Source organism: Neoarius graeffei, chromosome 11 (genome assembly GCF_027579695.1).
Source record: "Neoarius graeffei isolate fNeoGra1 chromosome 11, fNeoGra1.pri, whole genome shotgun sequence".
NCBI classification, from domain to species: Eukaryota; Metazoa; Chordata; class Actinopteri; order Siluriformes; family Ariidae; genus Neoarius; species Neoarius graeffei.
Window position 1 is genome coordinate 31,714,944 of NC_083579.1, and position 20,442 is coordinate 31,735,385.

Here is a 20,442-nt window from a genome sequence, read left to right on the forward strand (position 1 = left end):
CACAAGGGAATAATTTTATTCTTAAAGTACTTTGGATGATGTTTTTAACAAGGTGCCACCACAAAAGGTTTTTAGAATTTTTTATCACACGTGTACCTGATGCATCTCATTTCTGCAACTTTGTTTTAATTATTTATTGCTGACATGGCGTTATAAAAAAAAATTAAAATCACTCATTCACCCTACAGCCCCCCGAGAACATAATCTTTTTGCCTTGAGGTGTTTGAAGTGTCCATTTTCCATGCACAGGAAGTGAAATGACTCTTGGCAGGATGGAATCTCTCACTCCGGATCTGAGAAACCCTCAGGATCACCTCTACTTTATTCATGCATCTCTGTCAGCCTCATACTCTCCTTTTGTCTCACAGCATTCAAAATCACAATAAAAGCAGCATTTTTTTTTTAAAGCGGCCAACTAAAAAGAAAAAAAACACACACACACACACACACAATCAGTTAATTAATCTGCCAGCCAAATCAGCGGGATCAGAGACAGGAAACTTGACTTGTACGTATTTGTGAGTCCTACTCTTTTTTTGTGACTCGGTTATGTTTCCTAAAGTTCTTTACTGAAATGTTTGCTTGTTTGTTTCAGGTACCAAAAATCCACTGGGATCTTTCCACCAAGCGCGTCCTGACCATGGAATTTGTCGAGGGAGGGCAGGTGAACGATCGTGAGTACATGACGGAGCACGGAATAGACGTCAACGAGGTGAGGGAACTCTGCTCATCACGAACAAGCCCTCGGGCCTCTGTGTGAACGTTTCTAATTGCCTCGTGTCCCGCTGTGCCAACATTAGCGTTTGTTTTAGAGAATAAAAAAAGTGTTCGTGAATGTTAATGAATGAGTCATGTTTGTAAAACAATGCAACGTGCTGAGAGTTTTCCTCAGTGTCTCAGTTTGGTTTTATTTACACTCTTATTCAGAGTCAACTCGTTCAGTTCAGAAGTTGTGTATGAATTTGGACATGGGGAAAGTTCCCTGTATTCAGAGCTGGGCTACTCATCTGCCTAAAGCCTAGGTCACAACCGGACGTACGATTTTTTTGGCCGTGCCATTTTTGGCGTTTCCCAAATCGCTGCGGTTTTTTTTGTTCGTGGAGAAAGACGCACGTTGGCCGTAAGTTCGTCTTGCAACCTGAAAAAAATTTAAGCACCCGTAGAGTTTGTTTGACATGACAAAGAACCTCTGCGGCCAGTCTACGGCTCGAAAATCAGCACGTCACACGCGCGCCCTCCGTGCGTTTCACGCGCGCCCTCCGTGCGTTTCTTGCGTTTTTTGCACGTAGACCGGCCGTAGGAGCACGTACAGCCGGTTGTGACCGAGGCTTTAGTTATGTCGCTCCTTTCAAATAATTAAAATCACCTTCAAGTTCACACATTCAAGGTTGCCAGATTTTTCTTGAATAGAAGCTAAGAGACAGGGTTTATTAACAGTCTTGAATTTAAACCTTAAAAAACAGGGATAGAAAATGAGGACTGTAAATGGAAATAGTGGGTTTTTTTGCTATATAAAAGCAAATAAACAAATGATGAAAAAATATAATATATGAATGGTGAACGTTGAAATAAACCTGATAGGAGCCATGTATATTGTCACAATAAAGAGAGGATATTGTACGGTGGCGTGAATTTATGAAGTTTATCTTCGAGTGGGGGCGGCACGGTGGTGTAGTGGTTAGCGCTGTCGCCTCACAGCAAGAAGGTCCGGGTTCAAGCCCCGTGGCCGGCGAGGGCCTTTCTGTGCGGAGTTTGCATGTTCTCCCCGTGTCCGCGTGGGTTTCCTCCGGGTGCTCCGGTTTCCCCCACAGTCCAAGACATGCAGGTTAGGTTAACTGGTGACTCTAAATTGACCGTAGGTGTGAATGTGAGTGTGAATGGTTGTCTGTGTCTATGTGTCAGCCCTGTGATGACCTGGTGACTTGTCCAGGGTGTACCCCGCCTTCCGCCCGTAGTCAGCTGGGATAGGCTCCAGCTTGCCTGCGACCCTGTAGAACAGGATAAAGCGGCTAGAGATAATGAGATGAGATGAGATCTTCGAGTGGTGAATGTATGTTTCACGAGTGAGCAAGCGGAATATTTTTCAACACGAGAAGGTAAACTTCATATCATCATGCCACTGTGTAATGTTCTTTATATTATATGGACACATCCACAAAAAAAAGCAAGTTAATCAAACAAATTTTATTTTTGAACTGGTTTGCCATTTTGACAACGCGCATCTAGTCAGTGGGAAAACACTGAGTGTGACGTCATTGGAGTGAAATATAGAGAATTATTATACAACCCCGATTCCAAAAAAGTTGGGACAAAGTACAAATTGTAAATAAAAACGGAATGCAATGATGTGGAAGTTTCAAAATTCCATATTTTATTCAGAAAAGAACATAGATGACATATCAACTGTTTAAACTGAGAAAATGTATCATTTAAAGAGAAAAATTAGGTGATTTTAAATTTCATGACAACACCACATCTCAAAAAAGTTGGGACAAGGCCATGTTTACCACTGTGAGACATCCCCTTTCCTCTTTACAACAGTCTGTAAACGTCTGGGGACTGAGGAGACAAGTTGCTCAAGTTTAGGGATAGGAATGTTAACCCATTCGTGTCTAATGTAGGATTCTAGTTGCTCAACTGTCTTAGGTCTTTTTTGTCGTATCTTCCGTTTTATGATGCGCCAAATGTTTTCTATGGGTGAAAGATCTGGACTGCAGGCTGGCCAGTTCAGTACCCGGACCCTTCTTCTACGCAGCCATGATGCTGTAATTGATGCAGTATGTGGTTTGGCATTGTCATGTTGGAAAATGCAAGGTCTTCCCTGAAAGAGACGTCGTCTGGATGGGAACATATGTTGCTCTAGAACCTGGATATACCTTTCAGCATTGATGGTGTCTTTCCAGATGTGTAAGCTGCCCATGCCACATGCACTAATGCAACCCCATACCATCAGAGATGCAGGCTTCTGAACTGAGCGCTGATAACAACTTGGGTCGTCCTTCTCCTCTTTAGTCCGAATGACACGGCGTCCCTGATTTCCATAAAGAAGTTCAAATTTTGATTCGTCTGACCACAGAACAGTTTTCCACTTTGCCACAGTCCATTTTAAATGAGCCTTGGCCCAGAGAAGACGTCTGCGCTTCTGGATCATGTTTAGATACGGCTTCTTCTTTGAACTATAGAGTTTTAGCTGGCAACGGCGGATGGCACGGTGAATTGTGTTCACAGATAATGTTCTCTGGAAATATTCCTGAGCCCATTTTGTGATTTCCAATACAGAAGCATGCCTGTATGTGATGCAGTGCTGTCTAAGGGCCCGAAGATCACGGGCACCCAGTATGGTTTTCCGGCCTTGACCCTTATGCACAGAGATTCTTCCAGATTCTCTGAATCTTTTGATGATATTATGCACTGTAGATGATGAGATGTTCAAACTCTTTGCAATTTTACACTGTCGAACTCCTTTCTGATATTGCTCCACTATTTGTCGGCGCAGAATTAGGGGGATTGGTGATCCTCTTCCCATCTTTACTTCTGAGAGCCGCTGCCACTCCAAGATGCTCTTTTTATACCCAGTCATGTTAATGACCTATTGCCAATTGACCTAATGAGTTGCAATTTGGTCCTCCAGCTGCTCCTTTTTTGTACCTTTAACTTTTCCAGCCTCTTATTGCCCCTGTCCCAACTTTTTTGAGATGTGTTGCTGTCATGAAATTTCAAATGAGCCAATATTTGGCATGAAATTTCAAAATGTCTCACTTTCGACATTTGATATGTTGTCTATGTTCTATTGTGAATACAATATCAGTTTTTGAGATTTGTAAATTATTGCATTCTGTTTTTATTTACAATTTGTACTTTGTCCCAACTTTTTTGGAATCGGGGTTGTACATATAGGACACTTTGTCGATGGAATAAAAACATGTGTTCTATTCCCTTCTAGTGGGTTTCATTCATTTGGTTTGATAGCATGCAATATTGTTCTCCTATCTCTTATCCTACGCGTATTATGTCAGTCTACCCAATGGAGAATGAGCGTCGAATATGGTTTACAATATTGCATGGTTGTCAAGACAACATGACGTCACACGTCGGAGATGTAAAAATTCCGTGCTAGCGAGCGACTGTGACAATTTGTAAACAAACATGGCTGCCAAGTTTGCATCGTTAAATATGGAAGATTTTGAGAGAATTTTGAAAGAGAAAGACGCATTGAACACCTGAAAGGAATGTGTATGAATAATAATAATAATAATAATAATAATAACATTGGCTGGCTTTGTTTGTGGTCTATCAGATATATTCCATTCAGCTACTCGTCTTTGACTCTTTCAGTATCATGCTAGCTGAATGGAATATATCTGATATACCACTCAACGCCAGCCAATGTTATTTAAATACGTCACTCAGATCCGCGATGGATTTTCAATGAAAAATGCGAGTTTTTCAACACGAGAAGATAAAGGTCATATCTTCAAGACAACATGTGATTTTCAACAGAGATTTATGTCACGGATTTGGTTCTCCTTGTCTCGGATGGAGCTCGTATGAAAAATATGATTGGTGTATTTCCCAGTAAAACACTCATGTCTACATAATATATCGCTACATGAATAGTAGTAATTGTAGTTATCACATTTATCACAGGTTTAATTGAACAAAATGGCTTCCGTGATCATTATTCAGCGGCACATAGAATAGCACTTGATCCAGCGCATTCTTATGTTTTGTATTTTACTCTATTTTAATATCATGTGCTGACATTTTCTCATTTAAATCTCACTCTGTTTTGATAGGAGAGTACCGAATTTCTCTCTTTTTATCTTTTTTTTTTGTGTGTGTGTGTGTGGACAGAAAACGAAGTGGACATACAGTGTGACCTGAAAGGAAATGGTATAGAGAATCAGAAAATTGTTTAATAATGCAATACAAATGAGTTTTAATATCTACATCCGATCTGATAACACAAGAAGATGCACATAAAACACAATGCAAATGAAAAGAAGCCAGAAAATATTACTTGTATTGAACCCAGAACACACGCTACATCCACTGCATACATTATGAGCATTGAACAAGAGGCATGGCATGAAACATAATGACATTATGCTGTTTGTTAATGACTGTACAGCTCAGAACAATCCCGACGAAACACTTCCTCACGTGGACGCAGTGCTTATGTTACAAATTTCCAGAGCACGCAGCATTAATCACTGAAACAGAATGAATAATGAGTCTCATGTTCTTCATGAATGCACAATACAGGTCGTGTTTTTATTTCACATAATAAACCAGCAGCAGTTTCACTTTGTGTATCCATTCCAGAGTAGACAAAGGAGAAGCAATCGTCAGCCTGAGAATTTAGTGGTTTACAGGGACTTTGGAGAAAGCGACATAACACAACAGCTGTGTTATAATACGCTCACTTAATCATCACGTACAGTGGTGCTCGAAAGTTTGTGAACCCTTTAGAATTTTCTATATTTCTGCATAAATATGACCTAAAACAACATCAGATTTTCACACAAGTCCTAAAAGTAGATAAAGAGAACCCAGTTAAACAAATGAGACAGAAATATTATACTTGGTCATTTAGTTATTGAGGAAAATGATCCAATGTTACATATCTGTGAGTGGCAAAAGTATGTGAACCTTTGCTTTCAGTATCTGGTGTGACCCCCTTGTGCAGCAATAACTGCAACTAAACATTTCCGGTAACTGTTGATCAGTCCTGCACACCGGCTTGGAGGAATTTTAGCCCATTCCTCTGTACAGAACAGCTTCAACTCTGGGATATTGGTGGGTTTCCTCACAGGAACTGCTCATTTCAGGTCCTTCCACAATATTTCGATTGGATTAAGGTCAGGACTTTGACTTGGCCATTCCAAAACATTAACTTTATTCTTCTTTCACCATTCTTTGGTAGAGCGACTTGTGTGCTTAGGGTCATTGTCTTGCTACATGACCCACCTTCTCTTGAGATTCAGTTCATGGACAGATGTCCTGACATTTTCCTTTAGAATTCACTGGTATAATTCAGAATTCATTGTTCCATCAATGACGGCAAGCCGTCCTGGCCCAGATGCAGCAAAACAGGCCCAAATCATGATGCTACCACCACCATGTTTCACAGATGGGATAAGGTTCTTATGCTGGAATGCAGTGTTTTCCTTTCTCCAAACATAACGCTTCTCATTTAAACCACAAATTTCTATTTTGGTCTCATCTGTCCACAAAACATTTTTCCAATAGCCTTCTGGCTTGTCCATGTGATCTTTAGCAAACTGCAGATGAGCAGCAATGTTCTTTTTGGAGAGCAGTGGCTTTCTCCTTGCAACCCTGCCATGCACACCATTGTTGTTCAGTGTTCTCCTGATGGTGGACTCATGAACATTCACATTAGCCAATGTGAGAGAGGCCTTCAGTTGCTTAGAAGTTACCCTGGGGTCCTTTGTGACCTCACCGACTATTACACGCCTTGTTCTTGGAGTGATCTTTGTTGGTCAACCACTCCTGGGGAGGGTAACAATGGTCTTGAATTTCTTCCATTTGTACACAGTCTGTCTGACTGTGGATTGGTGGAGTCCAAACTCTTTAGAGATGGTTTTGTAACCTTTTCCAGCCTGATGAGCATCATCAACGCTTTTTCTGAGGTCCTCAGAAATCTCCTTTGTTCGTGCCCTGATACACTTCCACAAACATGTGTTGTGAAGATCAGACTTTGATAGATCCCTGTTCTTTAAATAAAACAGGGTGCCCGCTCACACCTGATTGTCATCCCATTGATTGAAAACACCTGACTCTAATTTCACCTTCAAATTAACTGCTAATCCTAGAGGTTCACATACTTTTGCCACTCACAGATATGTAATATTGGATCATTTTCCTCAATAAATAAATGACCAAGTATAATATTTCTGTCTCATTTGTTTAACTGGGTTCTCTTTATCTGCTTTTAGGACTTGTGTGAAAATCTGATGATGTTTTAGGTCACATTTATGCAGAAATATAGAAAATTCTAAAGGGTTCACAAACTTTCAAGCACCACTGTACATATATGTATTTTAAGAGTGTCTGAATATTTTTAAACATATATTTGCTCATTTTTTAAATCCAGTTTAAAAAAAGAAATATCTAGTTTTATTATATATAAATTTATATTTCATACAAGCTACATCTGGGACATTGAGCAACATATTTAACAAAATCTTTACTCGTGAGGAAATTGGTGAATTGTTTTTGATAAATTTGGGTACATTTTTGTGTGTCTGAATATGTCGATATAATGAAAAGAAAATCACACATAGGCTTGAAGGTATGAAGTTTATCATCTTGTGTTGAAAAACTCGCATCATGGATCTGAGTGACATATTTAAATAATATTGGCTGGCATTGAGTGGTATATCAGATATATTCCTTTCAGCTCCTGTAGCATGATACTGAATGAGTCGAAGACGAGTTAGCTAGCTGAATGGAATATATCTGATAGACCACGAAAAAAAGCCAGACAATATTATTATTATTATTATTATTATTATACATACACACTCTTCATATCAGCATTCTCGAAGGCCAATGCTAGCTTACCCGCGACTTGGTGCTTTTAGTGCGGCAGTCCAGTTACCTTCTCACCAGTGTAATGTTAGCAAAGGGCAATGCTAGCGCAGTCAAGCCAAATATTATTATTATTTTCCCTGTGTAATTTACTTAGTTATTCCCCGCCCAAACGAAGTTTGGCAGGGAATATAGAAACAGGTTCCGTCCTTCCATCCGTCTGTCCATCTGGTCACGTTTTTGTTTCCGGGCCATATCTTTGAAACTACTGAAGATATCTTCATGAAACTTTGTATACCTATCAAGCAACCTGTGAACTGCTGCCTTTTGCTATTTTGGATTTCTGAAAAAAGTATTTTTCAACGTTTTACATAAAAAATAGATTTTGACTTAGTTTCTAAGAGCAATGTTCGTTTCTGGAGCATATATCCAAAGCTATTCATGATACGGATTTGAAACTTGGTATACATGTTAACAAGGTGATGTAGATGTGCTTTTCATGCCAAGACATTTGAGAAATTTAAATTTTTCATATTTCCATGGAAACAATTTCAGACTTAGTATCTCAGGTTAGTCTTAGGGGTAGGTTTTGTTTCCAGAGCAGAACTTGAAAACTATGAGTGGTATGGTCTTGAAAGTTGGTATATGTGTTGATTTAAGTAATGTATACAGTATGTGCCTTTTGATACTACGACGTGAGAAATTTTAATTTTTAGCTCACCTTGATTAAAGGTCCGGTGGGTTTATGCCGTGGGCTGCTGAGGTCAGTGTAAAGAGGTAGGGTTGGTTTCCTGCAGCAGAACTTGAAAAATGTGACAAAGAATATCTTGAAACTTGGTATATAATTGGGATATAGGGCGGGGGATATAGATGACTCTGTCTTCTTGTTACTTTTAAAATCAACATTGACCGCTACACTCAAAGGAGCGACCTGGCAGCCAAAATTCTCTCAAAATCTTCCACTTTTAACAAAGCAAACCTCGTGGCCACATTTGTTTACAAACTGTCATAGTCACTCGCTAGCACGGAAGTTTTACATCTCCATTGTGTCTCTTTTCCAGTTTTTTGATGTCTGTTGGTGTGTTTTTCTCTTGTAAATATGTGTAAAGAATATCTAATGAAGTTTTGGTAGCCTTTCAGGTGTTCAGCGTGTCTTTAGTTTCAGTTTATTTATTTAGTGCTTAATCCTAGCACTGAATTAGCCTCGTCTTTTCTCTTTCCCGGCCGACAAAGAAATGATTGCGTGCATGCGCAGGAGAAAAGTTTTCTCATTGGATCTTCACATGAGCTCTGATGTGTGACATCGTGTTGTCTTCACAATGTGCAATATTATAACAATATTGCATGCTCATTCTCCATTGGGGAGAGCGGTGTAATACATGGAGGATAAGCGATATGATAACAATGTTGCATGCCATCAATACACCCACTAGAAGGGAACAGAACACACGTTTTTATTCCATGGAAAAAGTGGCCCGTGTGTATAATAATTCCTGGTATTTCTCTCCGAAGATGTCACTCCCATTGTTTTCCCACTGACGAGAAGTGTGTTGTTTGAATGGCGAACCGGTTCAAAATTAAAATTCTTTTGATTAACTTGTTTTTTGTGGATGTGTACATATAAAGAACATTACACGGTGGCGTGAAGATACAGTCTCTGACAAGAGTCTGGTCACTTATCCATTTTGTAGAAGCAACAGTTTATAACCTGACTTTTAATTAATCCATTGGTTTTAGAAATGGCTCATATGAAAGCTAAAACCCTCCTAAATTATGTTTAATATACTAAAATAAATTTGCTTCATTGAAGAAAGATTGATCATTTAATGAACCCAGAAAGGTCAGATTTTGGCAAGACAAAAGTTTTGTCGCCTACAGAGAGTAATGTGAAAATTGAACAAATAATTTACTTCAAATACAAAAATATGTTGCATAACATCAGTGAATTAAGTAGTGGTGCTGTGAGAGCCATATTTAATATCTTGTATGACTTCCATGAGCTTGAAGGACTGCATCCATGCGGTTCGACAATGATTCATACAATTTATTGATGAAGTCATCAGGAATAGCAAAGAAAGCAGTCTTACATGCCTCCTAGAGTTCATCAAGATTCTTTGGTTTCGTCTTCCATGCTTCCTCTTTCATTCTACCCCAGACATGCTCAATGATGTTCATGTCTGGTGACTGGGCTGGCCAGTCCTGGAGCACCTTGATCTTCTTCGCCTTGAGGAACTTTGATGTAGAGATGGAAGTATGCGATGGAGCACCATCCTGCTGCAAAATTTGACCCCTTTTATGGTTGGGAATGTAAGAGGTAGCTAACACTTCTTGATATTTTAGGCTATTGATATTGCCTTCCACCCTGCAAATCTCTCGCACACCCCCATACTGGATGTAACCCCAGACCATGAGTTTTCCGCCACCAAACTTAACTGTTTTCTGGGTGAATCTCGGATCCATGCGGGCTCCAGTAGGTCTCCTGCAATATTTGCGACGGCTGTGATGTAATTCAACCAAAGATTCATCTGAGAAATCCACCTTCTGCCACTTTTCCAGCGTCCATCCTTTTAGCAGGCTATGGGCCTTGGCAAATGCCACACGTTTTCTTAATTGCCTTTTGTTTAGTGCTGGTTTCTGGGCACTGATTCGACCATGGAGGCCATTTCGAGACAGAATTCTACAAACTGTTCTGGTTGACACGAGGACTTGAGGTGACCAGGCCTGGTGGAGCTCTGCTGCAGTGGAAAAGGGGCTGGCCTTGGATTTTCAAGCCAACAAACGGTCCTCCCGAGCAGTTGTCTTGCAGGGTCTGCCGGACCTGGGCTTGTCAAAAACATCTCCAGTCTCTTCAAATCTTTTTCTTATTCTTTGTACTTGATGCTGAGACACATTGAAGTTGTCAGCCACCTCAGCAGTGGATCTGGTCTTCAGCCTCTTGATAATCAATGCTTTGGTCTCAGGGTGAATCTTAGGCGTGTTGTCAGAGGTCAAGTTGCAGTTGATGTGAAGGTCTGGTGTGCTGGGGTTCTTTTTATACACACCCACTAATTGATTGATCAATTATTGATCACAGGTGAGGCTGTAATCTAGGATTGGGTGCATCATATGACAAGGCGACAAGACTTTTGTCTTTGCAAAAACTGACTCAGTGGGCTTTACCAAGCTGTGAACGTTAGAATGCTTTTCAGCAGTTTCGTTTGGCACCAAAACATTATTTCAAAAGCTGTTGGGATTGAAATTAGCCATTTCTTGTAAAAAAAAAAAAAATTGATTAGACATATATTTGAGGGGCACTTAAGGTCAACTTGTACCCAAGCGACAAGACTTTTGTCAGGGACTGTATGAAGTTTATCTTTGAGTGGTAAACATATTCACGAGTGAGTGACCATGTAATATCCTCTCTGTCTTAGAGCAAAGAGCATTGTGTCAAATTGGCTAATGGATGAATGAAGGGAAAATATGGATGTTTCAACAAGATCACACTTCCAAACATACAGCTGAAATAACTCTCCAGAAATGAATCCCAGTGAAAATGTACGGTATTGAAGATATTGAATTGCATCTAGCATTAATGTGTGCTAATGTTACTATTGTTGTTCATTTGTGGTATCCCCAAATCTTAAACATATTCTTCATTATGAATAAATGCATACTTTTAATTTAAATTGAAAAGGATATTTGCACTGGAAGTATATTAAATATAAAAAAAAAAGTCTGAATATTTCCCCCCTCACTCTGTTCAGCTCATTTGAATGCTTCACCCTGAGAAAATTGCCGAGATGGTAAAACAGATTCATAAGAGAGACGTGCAGACGTGCAGCTTGGATGTCCTCTGAAACCCGCAGGATTAGTAAATGGAATCTCCTGCTTTTTGTGACTCTCCCTGCTGATATATTTAATCAGGCTTGATTTGTCTGTTGGAAATTAATATGCACAAGCTGCGTGTGGGTTTGTTTAAACAGTAGCCTTTCCTTATCGTTGTGCATGCAGGCATCAGTTAGACGTGACAGACAGGTAAATACGGATCGAACTCAGCCACGTGAGCCACTGAGGCATGCTAAAAAGCCAACACTCACCTTGAAACGATGAGTCGGAGAGAGTGTACATGGAAACGCCAGACATATAGTGGCATGCAAAAGTTTGGGCACTCTTACTGAAAATGTCTGTTACTGTGAATAGTCAAGTGAGCAGAAGATGAACTGATCACCAAAAGGCATAAAGGTAAAGACGACACATTTCTTTTCAGCGTTTTCTGCAGGATTTGTGTATTATTTTTGTTTTGTACAATTGGAGAGTGAAAAAAGAAAAGGAACACCATGTGAAAGTTTGGGCACCCCAATACATTTGAGTTCTCAGGTAACTTTTACCAACGTTCCGACCTTAATTAGCTTATTGAGCTGTGGCTTGTTCAAATTCTTCGTTAGGAAAGGTCAGATGATGCAGATTTCAAAGCTGTATAAATTCTCTGACTCCTCAAACTTGTCCCTAAAATCAACAGCCATGGGCTCCTCTAAGCAACTCCCTCGCATTCTGAATAATAAAATACCGTAATTGATGCTCACAAAGCAGGAGAAGGCTACAAGAACATAGCAAAGTGTTTTCAGGTAGCTGTTTCCTCAGATTGTAATGTTATTAAGAAATGGCAGTTAACAGAAACAGTGGAGATCAAGGTGAGGTCTGGAAGATGAAGAAAACTTTCTGAAAGAACTGCTTGTTGGATTGCTAGAAAGGCAAATAAAAACCCCTGTTTGACTGTAAAAGACCTACAGAAAGATTTAGCAGACCCTGGAGTGGTGGTGCACTGTTCTACTATGCAGCGACACCTGAACAAATATGACCTTCATGGGAGAGTCATCAGAAGAAAACCGTTCCTGCGTCCGAGCCACAAAATTCAGCGTCTGAAGTTTGCAAATGAACATCAAAATAAGCCTGATGCATTTTGGAAACAAGTCCTGTGGACTGATGAAATCAAAATAGAACTTTTTGGCCACAACGTACAAAGGTATGTTTGGAGAAAAAAGGGTGGCAAATTCCAGGAAAAGAACACCTCTCCAACTCTGAAGCATGGGTGTGGATCGATCATGCTTTGGGGTTGTGTTGCAGCCAGTGGCACAGGGCACGTTTCATTGGGCGAGGGAAGCATGGATTTGAATAAATACCAGCAAACTCTGGAAGCAAACATCACACCATCTGTAAAAAAGTTGAAGTTAAAAAGAGGACGGGTCCTACAATAAGGCGATGATCCAAAACACACCTCAAAATCTACAATGGAATACCTCAAGAGGCACAAGCTGAAGGTTTTGCCCTGGCCCTCACAGTCCCCTGACCTAAACATCATTGAAAATCTGTGGATAGATCTCAAAACAGCAGTGCATGCAAGACAGCCCAGGAAACTTGTAGAACTGGAAGCCTTTTGCAAGGACGAATGTGTGAAAATCCCCCAGGTAAGAACTGAAAGATTATTAGCTGGCTACAAAAAGCATTTACAAGCTGTGATACTTGCCAAAGGGGGTGTTACTAGGTACTAACCATGCAGGGTGCCCAAACTTTTGCTTTGGGCCCTTTTCCTTTTTTGTCATTTTGACAATGTAAAAGATGAAAATTAAAAAAAAATGTTTTTGCTTAAAATATAAAGAGAATGAGTCATCTTTAACTTTATGCCTTTTGGAGATCATTTCATCTTCAACTTTCTTCACTGTTCACAGTAACAACAATTTTGACCAAGGGTGCCCAAACTTTTGCATACCACTGTATATCAGTTATCGGTTTTCATTCTGGTTGTTCTCACACACATATACACAGCCATATACTCTATACACATCCTGTAAGGAAGAAAACACTCCGTGTTGTTTCGTTACTGAAAAATAATCAACAGCAGGGTGGTGTGATCAAGCGAAGTTCAATGATTCACCATGAAGTTGATTTGTTTTCTTTAACAGCATGTCCTGAAGTTTTTCCCCCTCTTATAGCACCACAATTAACATTCATTCATTTGTCCATTTATTTATGAACAACATGTTGTTGTTTTTTAATCCATTTTTAGCTACATTTAATATTGTGAAACATTGCATTGCATTGCATTACATTATAGCAGCTATAAGCAGTCATTCCCTCTCTTTTTTTTCTTTCTTTTGAAGAAAATAAGTCGTGTTACGGGGCGGTACAGTGGTGTAGTGGTTAGCGCTGTCGCCTCACAGCAAGAAGGTCTGGGTTCGAGCCCCGGGGCCGGCGAGGGCCTTTCTGTGTGGAGTTTGCATGTTCTCCCCGTGTCCGCGTGGGTTTCCTCCGGGTGCTCCGGTTTCCCCCACAGTCCAAAGACATGCAGGTTAGGTTAACTGGTGACTCTAAATTGAGCGTAGGTGTGAATGTGAGTGTGAATGGTTGTCTGTGTCTATGTGTCAGCCCTGTGATGACCTGGCGACTTGTCCAGGGTGTACCCCGCCTTTCGCCCGTAGTCAGCTGGGATAGGCTCCAGCTTGCCTGCGACCCTGTAGAACAGGATAAAGCGGCTAGAGATAATGAGATGAGATGAGAAGTCGTGTTACCGAGAAACCGTAAGGCATAAACTCTTCGGAAAACTTACAGCTTTATCTCTGACTGTTTCAAAGTGCTGACACTGGAGACTCCTTCCATAAATGTTCAGTAAAATGAAATCTCCTTACAGAACGCTTCCCCACACTCACGGGCCACTTTCATAGGAACTTGTTCTTGATTCTAATAGAGCTGCAGCTATCGATTATTTTAGTAATCGAGTATTCTAGCGATTATTCCATCGATTAATCAAGTAATCGGATAAGAAATACTTTTGATTTATTAAAGACAGGCTTGTAGTACTCGAGTCCGACTCGTGCCCTAATTTTAAGGACTCATGACTTGGACTTGAGCACTGATGAAACGGACTTGGACCCGGACTCGTGCATTTACTGCATTCGGACTCGTAAATTGGAGACGAGGACTCGGATTTTTTTTCTTTATTTTTTGTAACGTCATAATAATTTGGCATAAGATATTTATATCTGAATTAATTTTGTACTAATTTTGTGCAAGAATGTCACACCTGTGCACCTTGGTATGTGCATCAGATAGACTCTCGGACGTGCTCTGGACAGCACGTGCACCAAGTGGACTCTTGCACACTCCATAAATGACTCGCACCTGCACAGGATTAAGGCGCAATCAGCAAGCCTATATAAAGACTGTGAAAACGCACTTACTTTGCGAAGTATTGAGTTGTGTTGCTGACACATTACCGAGCCTTGTTTCCTTGTTTGGTTTCCTGATCCCTGATTTCCTGTTTCTCGTCTTTGATTCTGCCGAGTCTACGATAGCCTGTTTGTGCCTCGCTCGACCTATTGCCTGTTTCACTGTTTTACAATTTCGCCTGCCATTCTGGATTGTTTGTGTCTTCACTTGTATTAATAAACACACCTTCTGCACTTACATCCGTCTCCCAACCATCTCTGACAGAATACTTCGCACTCCCTGACAAAGAGAAGCACATTCACCTGTTCATACGTCATGTTCAGGAACAAGCTAATGTTAATGGCGCTAAAACAGCCAGCGTCAAATGGTGCGGTTGGAGTGTTGGACTCGACTCGGATCAATTGTGGACTCGGACTCGACTCGAAATTTTCTTTAATGACTTGGACTCGACTCGGACTTGAACACTGGGGACTCGAGACTGGGCTCGGACTCGAGGTTTAGTGACTCAACTACAATATTGATGAAAGAGTAATAGCCAATATACAGTACAAGAGAAAATAAGACGAGGATCTTAAAATAAACAACTGGTTTCCTTTTTAGAAAAATGAACATTTTAATTCCTGATTGCACATTACATCACAGGTTTTAAAGAAAATGTTTCCTGAAATGTAGAAACAAATAAAAATAAGCAACTTTCAAGTTAGCTTCAAAATATTGTCCAAACACAAGCAAATATTAAAATAAATAATAGAAATACATGAACATAAAACGCCTTTAAGTTGTGCAGCTATACTTTCAGAACCACAAGTTTCAACCTAAGTCGACTAAGCTTAGGCATAATGTAAGCCAGTTTTCAGCCTTACGTTAATGCCAGGGCGCATGTCTGTGACAATCATGTTCAAAGTGCTGTCTGTGAACTCGGCTGCTTGCTCAGTTGAACATGATGCAGCTGCCCGAACAGAGCTGTCCATATGACGCTGTGATTATTTCATCACGTTTTCAGTAAATTATTATTGATATCTTTTACTTGGCTTAAATATCAAACCATGAGATACAGTCTACACCCTATACCTGCTGACCCTGATCACTACACCACCGTGGCGGCACGGTGGTGTAGTGGTTAGCACGGTTGCCTCACAGCAAGAAGGTTCCGGGTTCGAACCCAGCGGCCGGCGAGGGCCTTTCTGTGTGGAGTTTGCATGTTCTCCCCGTGTCTGCGTGGGTTTCCCTTACAATCCAAAGACATGCAGTTAGGGCCATTGGGTGGCCTTGGGCTGAAGTGCCTTTGAGCAAGGTACTTAATCCCTGACTGCTCCCCGGGCGCTCTAGTGTGGCTGCCCACTGCTCTGAGTGAATGCGCGTGTGTTCGTTGCTTCAGATGGGTTAAATGCAGAGGATGAATTTCACTGTGCTTGAAGTGTGCATGTGACAAATAAATAAAGGTTTCTTCTTCTATAGTCCGACTATAATAAATATACCTGCTGGATTGGATTGGTACATTTTAGGCTCCAACTGCTGCTTCCACCACCTGATATTCTGCTCTCTTGTGTATTTCATGCATCATTGTGAGGTGTGTGTGTGTGTGTGTGAGAGAGAGAGGTGCAAAACAACAAATATGGAATAAGTGTAAGTGCTTTTAGAGAAACAGCTAACATAACAGCAGTGCGGATTATACCGGACATGCATTGGGTGTATCTGGTAAGCCTTTGCTTGTTGCACGACACTGTTTTGTCTGCAAGAAGTGCAAATCAGCTCGTTACTCAGCTAGCACCTGCTAAGCTAATGTCACGTCATCATGATCTGATCAACTTCTCCTCACGAAACACTTTTCCACATTGTGTGAATGCAACAACAAGCCACTATTGAGGATGTGCAGTCACGTGACCCGTCCATGTTTACTCCGCCATATTGGACGGCATCAGGATTGTTTACCTTGCGCGAGCGTAATGGATACAGGGAGTAATCCTCAAGAAAATTCGGAAAATACCCCATCTACATCACGCGATTACTTGTCTAAGTTTGTTCAGCATCCTGAAGGTGACGTGAGGCAGCGTTACGTGGAAAAGTGTTCCAGGTTGGGGATTGCAGATCCGTACAACTTGCCGCAATCCTTGTTCAGGGAAATTCGGAGCTGCGGTGCCGGCAATTTGCCCGATCTGGCCTACCATGACATTTACAATTTTCTCGTTAATCGTGAATCGTGTTACACTGGCAAAGCCCTCAAAGCTTACAAGAGCCTGGAAGCTTATAAATATTTTGTTGCGGGATGGGTATCCCAACTATACCTCTGGAAGGTTCCGAAGAAGAATGTCTACTTGATAACTTCACGGGTAAGTGGCATTAAGACGTTTATCATAAAGAGACTATGCAGGACGTTTTATCGCTTATTTAGTAATTTTAATACAGAATTTACTCTGATGAAATTATTCAGACACTCCAACACCCCCCCAAAGAAAAAAATCGGATCTGCGCGTTTCAGCCGTGAAAAAGGCGCATCCGCCATTTGCATCCCTGTTTAAACTCATAGGTTAACCGACTTTAACCGGCTAATGAGGCTCGGTGGTTGGTCAAGATTTTTTTTTTAGTTTTCGCCATCCCTACTATGGATTGGCCTTTCAAAGGCATATATGAGCCAAAAAGATAAAACATTGTCATAGACTAGGCCAAGGTAGTAGGGCTAGGCATAGCCATTTTAAACGTTAGAGACTGTCTAGTTTCTAAGTATGCAGCTATCATTCAATCCAAAAATCAACTTAACAGATGTACTAGGAGTGTTGAATTAGAAGATTACACCTACCTGATATGAAGTGTTCACTACAAATTCGGCTGGTAGAACTGGGGTACCAGTTTTCTCTTCGCACAGCGGACACCCATTTTGCGCGTCTCTCCTCGTCTGCGGGGAATCTATAAAATGACAGGCCCTCCTTTTGGCCCTGTCTATTGCTACAACCAAATGCTGAACAAGATATAACCATTCTCGAAAGATCTACTCCCACACACTTGATAATTAGAACGGGTCCGTCTAAGTTCTATGCGTGACCTTGCCGTCCAAAATGGCGGATAAACAAATATCACGTGACCTCGTGACGTCACGTGCAAATCCTCTATATTGATTAACTAGCTACTGTGTAAATCCATAATTACCGAACATCATCCTGATTTACGGTACCTTGTCTCAGCTCCGCTCTGTGGACTGGATGCATAGACGGGACACTTTCTGTTGAGGTGCTGTCGCATTGACGATGTGCTGTTGTGGTAGGCTCGTTCGGCTTTGCAACAGATACACTCCACACAGTTTTTGCTGTTTTATCTTGAACTGATCTCAAACTATTGACATTTTCTGTCGTTTTCTCTGCCCATACTCTTCTCCTCGCCCCTTGGTGTTTTATCCCTCTTCCTCCGTTTTGCAAACCGTGCCATCAAGTCACGTCCGATGTCTCCTTCATGTCACATATCCACAGCAGCTTGTTGTGCCACAGTATTAATCATCCGTGTGAAACACAGTGAGCTGATAGGAATTAACAAAAGCCTCGATGCAAAAAATACACTTAGTAATCGGATTATTCGAGTTACGCTAGGAATCGTTTCAGCCCTTGATTCTAAGACTCCTGTTCTTGGCTGCAGGAGTGGAACCCAATGTGTTGTTCTGCTGTTGCATGCTGAGATGCTTTTCTGCTCAGCACGGTTGTAAAGAGTGATTATATGAGTTACTGTATCTATCCTTCCTGGCAGCTCAGACCAATCTGGCCATTTTCCTTTGACCTCTCTTATCAACAAGGCGTTTGTTTCCACCCACAGCACTGTCACTCACTCAGTGTTTTTTGTTTTTTGCACCATTCTGTGTAAACTCTAGAGACTGTTGTGTGTGAAAACCCCAGGAGATCAGCAGTTTCTGAAATACTCAAACCAGTCCACCTGGCTGAAACCAACACCCATGACACAGTGAAAGAAAGTCACACTTTGAGATCGCAGTTTTTCACATTCTGATGTTTGACGTGAACATTAACTGAAGCTCTTGATTTGTATCTGCATGACCGATTGTGCATGACTATTTTACCAATAGTGTGTCGGTAAAAGCGAGCACGGTGTTAACCAATGAGTTACATGGTGTGTGAATGGGCTTCTGCTGAAGGAACTGCTGCTTTGTGAAATGAAGTGGGATGAATTTAAACCGAGCAAGATTGAAGATTTCATCTTAAAACTGCACTCTGTATTCATGTGGTAATTCAAAAACGCATTTTTTACAGAAGATCAGATGCTCATGTTTGATGTAGATGCTCAACCATAGATGGAGATCGGAATTTCAGTACATTTATTTTCTCTACTTCACCTCGGTTTTTCTTTCACCAAATACTTTTGACTTTCACTTCTTATGATAAAAAAAAAAATCTCAACTTTCTATTCATTTTTGACATTTTTTTTTAAGTCATGATGCAGATTTTCAGCATCAGATCGCTTCAGTTAGTTGAGCACGGCAGTTTGTATTGTGAAAGCTGGCGTATTCGCGTCCAGCTAGTTTGCATCGTCTAAGTTATCATGCTGAGAACTTCGGAATAAAACTAGCATTAGTCAGCTATGGCAAATGTTTTCCCGCATTTTGTTCCTTTTTATCCCTCACTGGCTGAAAGGCCCAAAGAGGGATTATGTCATGGTGAGTTCCTTCCATCCGTCCGTCCGTCCTGGGAAGGGCGCTCACTTTCTGAAATCAACTCCTCTCACAATTTTTGGAGGAGTTTCACCAAACTTGGCAGGATTCTTTGTTATATGTCGGTAATACGCATATTGCAATTTCTTTAAATTGGGTCACATTTTACCAGAGTTACAGACTTTGATTAACAACCTTGTACTTTGACAATTTCATGAAGGTGTGCTCGCCTTCTGACATCAACTCCTCTCACAATTTTTGGACGAATTTCTCAAAGCTTGGCAAAAGGCCTTGTTATATGACGGTAATGCGCATATTGCGATTTAATTTCGTTTGTAAAAATTTGACCAGAGTTTTGACCCTTGATTAAATAACTTGCACTCTGACAATTTCATGAGAGTGTACGTTCTTCTGAAATCAGCTCCTCTCACAATTTGTGGAGGAATTTCACCAAACTTGGCAAAAAGCTTTGTTATATGACAGTTATACACAGATTGAAATTTCATTTAATTTGGGCAAAGTTTCCCAGAGTTATGCCCTTGATTATTAACAAACTTGTACTTTGGCAATTTCATCAAGGTGTGCTTGCTTTCTGAAATCAACTTCCCTCACAATTTTTATCCCCCGCTGGCCGAAAGGCCCGAAAGGGGATTATGTCGTGGCGAGGGCCGTCCGTCCATCCATTCGTCCGTCCCAGGAAAGGTACTCGCCTTCTGAAATCGACTCCTCTCACAGTTTTTGGAGGAATTTCACGAAACTTGACAGGATTCTTTGTTATATGTCGTTAATACACGTATTTCAATTCTGTTCAATTCAGTCACATTTTACCAGAGTTATAGCCATGGTTTTCCCCAAAGCGTTTTAGCGTATCGGGCCCGATACGCTTGCTGTGCCTGCCGATACACTTAGTCGCTTTAGTTAAAATCCGATACGCTTAGATTTATACCGATACGTTAAACTTCCTACCCACAAGTAACTAGATACATAGCAGAGCAAATAACAGATCCATTTACATATTGATTGATATTTGTGTTAAACAA

At 40.8% G+C, this 20,442-nt stretch overlaps 1 protein-coding gene across 4 annotated transcripts in view; it reads left to right on the plus strand.

The window, feature by feature from the left end:
- Positions 1-20,442, plus strand: part of adck1 (aarF domain containing kinase 1) — a 418,902-nt gene that overhangs the window by 263,076 nt on the left and 135,384 nt on the right. For all 4 annotated transcript variants that reach the window (XM_060932941.1, XM_060932943.1, XM_060932940.1 and 1 more), the window contains one exon: positions 596-712. In XM_060932941.1, the coding sequence (XP_060788924.1) occupies positions 596-712 (117 nt within the window). The remainder of the gene's footprint in view (positions 1-595; positions 713-20,442) is intronic.